At 51.4% G+C, this 7,267-nt stretch overlaps 1 protein-coding gene across 1 annotated transcript; it reads left to right on the top strand.

The window, feature by feature from the left end:
* Nucleotides 1–6,140: 6,140 nt before the first annotated feature.
* Nucleotides 6,141–6,695, top strand: LOC147979910 (uncharacterized). Its single transcript, XM_087515389.1, has one exon. The coding sequence runs from the start codon at nucleotides 6,141–6,143 to the stop codon at nucleotides 6,693–6,695; it is 555 nt and encodes a 184-aa protein (XP_087371515.1).
* The last annotated feature ends 572 nt before the right edge of the window (nucleotides 6,696–7,267 follow it).

The following is a 7,267-nucleotide window of genomic DNA, read 5'->3' as shown; positions in this document are numbered from 1 at the left end:
AGAGAACTCTGTCAATCACTATCTTATCTGGAAGATTAACTCCCACTTGATTCAAGTGATTGCAGTACACAGACATTCTGAGCACATGCTCACTAGCTGAGCTATTCTCCTCCATCTTGTAGGCAAAGTGCTTGTCAAAGGTCTCATACCTTTCGACATGGGCATGAGTCTGAAATACTAATTTCAACTCTTGGAACATCTCATATGCTCCGTGGCATTCAAAACATCTTTGAATCCCTGATTCTAAGCCGTAAAGCATGGTGCACTAAACTATCAAGTAGTCATCATATCGAGCTCACCAAACGTTCATAACGTCTGCATCTACTCTTGCAATCGGTCTGTCACCTAACGGTGCATCAAGGACATAATTCTTCTGTGCAGCAATGAGGATAATCCTCAGATCACGGATCCAATCCGCATCATTTGTACTAACATCTTTCAACTTAGTTTTTCTCTAGGAACATATCAAAATAAATGGGTAGCTACATCGCGAGCTATTGATCTACAACATAGTTATGCAAATACTATCAGGACAAAGTTCATGATAAATTAAAGTTCAATTAATCTTATCAAGTTGTACATTCCTCCCACTCACTTCTTTCGAGAGAAACTCCTTCTCTAGAAAGGATCCACTTTTAGCAACAAATATCTTGCCTTCGGATCTGTGATAGAAGGTGTACCCAACAGTTTCCTTTGGGTATTCTATGAAGACACATTTCTCCGATTTGGGTTCGAGCTTATCAGGTTGAAACTTTTTCACATAAGCATCGCAGCCCCAAACTTTAAGAAATGACAGTTTGGGTTTCTAGCCAAACCACAGTTCATATGGTGTTGTCTCAACGGATTTAGATGGTGCCCTATTTAACGTGAATGCAGCTGTCTCTAATGCATAACCCCCAAAACGATAGCGGTAAATCAGTTAGAGACATCATAGATCGCACCACATCTAGTAAAGTATGATTACGACATTCGGACACACCATTACGCTGTGGTGTTTCGGGTGGCGTGAGTTGCGAAACTATTTTGTTGTTTCAAATGAAGACCAAACTCGTAACTCAAATATTCTCCTCCACGATTAGATCGTAGAAACTTTATTTTCTTGTTACGATGATTTTCCACTTCACTCTGAAATTCTTTGAACTTTTCAAATATTTCAGACTTATGTTTCATCAAGAATATATACCCATATCTTCTCAAATCATCTGTGAAGGTCAGAAAATAACGATACCCGCCGTGAGCCTCAACACTCATTGGATTGCATACATCAGTATGTATTATTTCCAATAAGTCAGTTGCTTGCTCCATTGTTCCAGAGAACGGAGTTTTAGTCATCTTGTCCATGAGGCATGGTTCGCAAGCATCAAATGATTCATAATCAAGTGATTCCAAAAGCCCATAAGCATGGAGTTTCTTCCTGCGCTTTACACCAATATGACCAAAACGGCAGTGCCACAAATAAGTTACACTATCATTATTAACTTTGCATCTTTTGGCTTCAATATTATGAATATATGTATCACTATGATCGAGATTCAATAAACCATTCACCTTGGGTGTATGACCATTGAAGGTTTTATTCATGTAAACAGAACAACAATTATTCTCTGACTTTAAATGAATAACTGTATTGCAATAAACATGATCAAATCATATTCATGCTTAACACAAACACCAAATAACATTTATTTAGGTTCAACACTAATCCCGAAAGTATAGGGAGTGTGCGATGATGATCATATCAATCTTGGAACCACTTCCAACACACATCGTCACTTCACCTTTAACTAGTCTCTGTTCATTCTGCAAATCCTGTTTCGAGTTACTAATCTTTAGCAACTGAACTAGTATCAAATACTTAGGGGTTGCTATAAACACTAGTAAAGTACACATCAATAACATGTATATCAAATATACCTTTGTTCACTTTGCCATCCTTCTTATCCTCCAAATACTTGGGGCAGTTCTGCTTCTAGTGACCAGTCCCTTTGCAGTAGAAGCACTTAGTCTCGGGCTTAGGTCTAGACTTGGGCTTCATCACTTGAGCAGCAACTTGCTTGCCGTTCTTCTTGAAGTTCCCCTTCTCCCCTTTGCCCTTTTTTCTTGAAACTAGTGGTCTTGTCAACCATCAACACTTGATGCTTTTTCTTGATTTCTACCTTCGCCGATTTCAGCATCGCGAAGAGCTTTGGGAATCGTTTCTGTTATCCCTTGCATATTATAGTTCATCATGAAGTTCTAGTAACTTGGTGATAGTGACTAGAGAACTCTGTCAATCACTATCTTATCGGGAAGATTAACTCCCACTTGATTCAAGTGATTGTAGTACTCAGACATTCTGAGCACATGCTCACTAGCTGAGCTATTCTCCTCCATCTTGTAGGCAAAGTGCTTGTCAAAGGTCTCATACCTTTCGACATGGGCATGAGTCTCAAATACTAATTTCAACTCTTGGAACATCTTTTATGCTCGGTGGCATTCAAAACATTTTTGAAGTCCTAGTTCTAAGCCGTAAAGCATGGTGCACTAAACTATCAAGTAGTCATCATACCAAGCTTTGCCAAACGTTCATAATGTCTGTATCTGCTCCTGTAATAGGTCCGTCACCTAGCGGTGTATCAAGGACATAATTCTTCTGTGCAGTAATGAGGATAATCCTCAGATCACGGAGCTAGTCCGCATCATTGCTACTAACATCTTTCAACATAGTTTTCTCTAGGAACATATCATAAATAAAATGGGGAAGCTATATGCGAGCTATTGATCTACAACATAGATATACAAATACTATCAGGACTAAGTTCATGATAAATTTAAGTTCAATTAATCATATTACTTAAGAAATCCCACTTAGATAGACATCCCTCTAGTAATCTAAATGATCACGTGATCCAAATCAACTAAACCATGTCTGATCATCATGTGAGATGGAGTAGTTTTTAATGGTGAACATCACTATGTTGATCATATCTACTATATGATTCACGCTCGACCTTTCGGTCTCTAGTGTTCCGAGGCCATATCTACATATGCTAGGCTCATCAAGTTTAAATCTCAGATCAAAAGGGGTGGGGTGAGTTGAACAAAAGGGTTGCGCATCTGCGTCGGCTGCCGCTCCCCGCTCCCACGTCTGCGCCGGCTGACGCTCCGGCACCGGCGGCCACCCCCTTCTCCGGCGCATATGGCGAGCCATGTCCAGCTCTCAGCCTCCTCCTGCCCGGCGTCGGCACCCCCGCCCGCTGCCGGTGGTACCCCCACTCGCCTACGCTCGCTCATTGTCGCCCCACAGCCGCGGATGGATGCCCCAGCACTGGCTGGTGGCGGCGCCCCCTAGCAGCTGGTTCGGGGCAGGAAGGAGCGACGGCCCGCTGGCCCTCCCCCAGGCGCCGTGGGTCTGCTTTCCTCCCACCCGCCGCGCTCGGCCATCTCGGCTCCGCTCAATGGTTGCTGTTACAACTGTGGGGAGGATGACGGCACATCTCGAGGTTTTGCCCAAATCCGACCAAGTGTGTTCGCTGCGGCGGCAGCAACCACACCTCTCGCGGGTGCACCCACCCCCGGTGTCCGTCAGACTCGCCACCGGCGCTGCTGGCCCCGGCTCTGTGCGTGCACGCGCCTGCTGTGCCAGCCCCTACTAGCCGCCTTCCGCCGCCGCCCCAGGCCCTCCGCCACTTGGGGCCATCCGGTTGGCCTCGCCTTCTCCCATGGTGCTTCCTCTGCCGCCGCCGGGCCTCCCCCCAGCCGTGGCGGCCTGCCTGGACAGGGCGTGGTCGGACGTGGCCCGTGGATCTTTGGTTGGTAGCGGCGTCGGGCCTCAGTTCTCGGTGCCGTTCGAGGGCCCGGTGGTGGCAGAGCAAGTCGCCGTGGACACGGTGGACTGCTGCTTCCTCAAGTCCGGGGCGGATCTATGCGCTCTGGAGGACGAGCTCTGGTGGGCGGTCGTGGTCTCGGTGGTGGATGCGCACCGTCAGGTAGATCTCGCTATGGCCGCGGCGGTGCTCCATGCTTCGTTCAACATTGGTCCCTCCGACATGTCCATCTGTGCGTACCATCCGGAGGACTTCCTTGTGCTCTATGGAAGTGAGGCCATCAGAGAAACGATGGTGGATAGAGGTCGGGCTCTGGCGCGGGGCTTCTCTTTGTCGCTTCGGCCTTGGAGCCGTCACGCGCAGGCCACTGGCATCGACATGTCGTTCCTGGTGCTGTTGGCACTGGTTTGCGTTCCGGCGAACGCCTGGACTCGGCGGGCCCCGCAAGAGGTGTTGCGCGGAACTGGCGTCGTGGTTAAGGTGGCCGACAGCACCGCTAGGTGCCATGACATGTCGCGGTTTCGCGTTTGGTTGAAGATGGATGACCCGGACCGAATTCCAGCTCGCCGCATCTTGGTCGTGGAGGAATCGTCCAGCCGGCGAGGCCATGGGCGCGTGGAGGGCGTGGATGCCCTGTGGTACCCCGTGGAGATCATCACGGAAGCACCGCCTGTCAGGCCGGGTGGCAGCCCATCTGGTCACCGCCCTCCGCCGCCATCGCCATCGTCTGCGGACGGAGATGAGGAAGATGACAGGCTGGCCCGAGGTGGGCGCGATGGGTTTCCGCCTGGTGGGCCTCCGGCTCCCAGCCCGACAGGCTCTCCGCGGTCCTCGACGGCGTCTGCGCCGCCGGCGAGGTCACATGGGCGTGCGCCGCCGCCGGTTGTTGGGTGCCCTGCTGGCTAGGGCGGCCCCGCACAGCTGTCCGAAGGGGCTGACATCAGGAGTTCATGCCAGGGGGTGGACCAGGTGGAAAGGCAGGGCGGTCTCCCTGCGGAAAGCGTGGGCGGTCTTCTCACGGGGCGATATGTGGAAAGCCAGACCAGGGTGGACTAAGAGGAGGCGTGGGAAAGCGTGGCTGTGGGACAATGCGGGTTGCCCCTCCCCGCCCCACTCCCCCCGCTCGCGTTGTCTTGCGGCTCCATAAGGATCTCCCACCAACCGGAGGGTGACAATGAGTCATCTGTACAGTCTCCTGTCTCGGTGAACCAGCCCAACGGCAGGATGTGACGGGCGGATTCCGGGATGGCCCTGCTGGTCGGACCCGCGCGCAGCCTGAGCATGGGTGGCTGCACCACCGCCAGCACCACCATCGACCCAGAGCGCTCCATTCTTATTGGTGCTTGGGATCTGGCCCTGCCGATAGATGCCAATCAGGACCCCACATGCCTGCCACGGCATGATCTCATGCTCGATTCCCTGGGGGACAGCCCGGTTGGTGGGGACAGGGGATTCCCCTTGTTCCCCATGCCAGATGGCAACACAACAAGTGGCGAGCCAACACCGGTTGAGAGTTTTCATGCATGCACGATGACGGAACCCACGTTCCTGGTGTGCCTCTCTGATGGGCATGAGCGGTCGCCGCCTCGGCACGCAGCTACGGGCGATGAGGTGCAGACCCCTGTTGCGGTTCCATGTGATGAGCTGAACCAATTTTGTATCTCTGCCCGGAGAAGTCTTGACCCAGTTCTTGCCATTCCCGCGGACCGTGCACCATCGCAAGCCAAGAGAAGACCAAGGCAAAGAAGGGCGCCGGTCTCGAGCCCAAGAAGGAGTGTGCGCCAGGCCAAGGGTCCGGGAAGGCGCTCAGTGGGTTCAAAACAGCAACACGTCCTAATCCGTAGATTGTGCCTCGCCAACGAAGCGGAGGTGATTACAGATGAAGCGCTACTACTCTATGCGGATCTTTTCTCCAAGCCACTTAACGATAATCACATCACGGAAATTCTGGCGCTGTTTGGGTGGGAGGCACCTGCTCTTCCCCTCCAGGAGGAGGTGCCAGAGGTAGATGCGCGGAAGTGACCTGCGCATGCCTGGTGGTTTTGGTAGGCTTAGTCCATGGAATCACGTCCTTACAAAGTCCTTGTGTGGAATGTGCGCGGACTAAACTCGCCGGCTCGGCGTAGTGCCATATATCAGGTGGTGGATATGGTTAGGCCGGCTATAGTGTGTCTATAGGAGACAAAGGTCGAACACTTGACTGTGGATATTGTTCGGCACTGCCTGGGTATTAATCTAGAGAATTACTTCTACTTGCCGGCGACCAGAATGAGGGGTGGAATCCTATGGGCTTGGGATGAGACAATTGTCGGGCTTTCCAATCCGCATCGCACCATGAAGACGATAACTGCCTTGGTGAAACCGAAGAACGGTGGGCATTGGTGGTTCACCGGTGTGTATGGCCCGCAGACGGACATGGACAAGGTCACATTCATGCAAGAGTTGGTAGACGTGCATGAATTACATGCGGGCCCGTGGGCAATCATGGGTGACTTTAACTTGCTGGTGAACCCTCAAGACAAGAACAATGACGCGATCAATAGGCGAATGATAGCTAGGTTCAGAAACAAGGCGAACCAACTGGAAGTGAAAGAGATGTACCTCAACAGCCGCAAGTTCACCTGGTCTAACGAATGGCAGCGCCCAACCATGGAGAAAATAGAACGCGTGTTCACAACGAACTGCTGGGACAATGCCCACCCAGTTGCTCTGCTAACTGCCATGGGATCGGCGGTCTCGGACCACTGCCCGCTCCTCCTGGACATCAACGCAGACTTTGCATACGGGAAGCGCTTCATATTCGAGTCCTTTTGGCCAAAGGCAGAAGGCTTTTATGAAACTGTGGAAACTGCATGGGGATCGATAAGCTCGGAAGGTTCATTGTGTTAGACAACAAGCTACAAGCCACGGCGAAAGCGCTCCAGCGGTGGAGTGATAGGTGGATCGGGAACATTCAGCTTCAGATAGCAATCGCGCTGGAGGTGATCGCGCGACTTGATGGGACAATGGACTCGCAGATTCTGTCAGATCAGGAGAGGGGCCTGCGCAATGCCCTCAAGAAAAAGCTTCTTGGCCTATGCTTGTTATAGTGCACAATTGCGAGACAAAGATCGAGGTTACTCCAGCTAAAAGAGGGGGAGGCAAACACAACCTTTTTCCATCACCAAGCGAGTCACGGGCAGAGGAAGAATGCGATCCTTTCGATCGTCTCAGAGGACCAGGTGCACACGAGGCAGGAGAATATTGTGCATGCGGTGGATGCGTACTACGCGAGACTCCTCGGGTCAACCACCGAACGGACGCAAGGCCTAAACATGGAGATGTTGCAGCTGCCTGTTCGTGACTTGGCACACCTAGAAGAGCCGTTCTCGGAGCAGGAAGTGGCGTGGGTAATCAAGAGTATGCCACTCGACAAGGCGCCAGGGCCTGACGGTTTCATGGGCCGATTTTACGCTACCTGT

Source organism: Triticum urartu, chromosome 3A (genome assembly GCF_056163025.1).
Source record: "Triticum urartu cultivar PI428250 chromosome 3A, HENAU_Tu73, whole genome shotgun sequence".
Lineage (NCBI taxonomy): Eukaryota > Viridiplantae > Streptophyta > Magnoliopsida > Poales > Poaceae > Triticum > Triticum urartu.
The sequence above is the reverse complement of the archived record's forward strand: the minus strand, read 5'-3'. Positions and strand labels throughout refer to the sequence as shown.

Bases quoted from the DNA above. Each gene is read 5' to 3' on its own strand.
- LOC147979910 (XM_087515389.1), top strand. From the start codon at position 6,141: ATGAAGACGATAACTGCCTTGGTGAAACCGAAGAACGGTGGGCATTGG.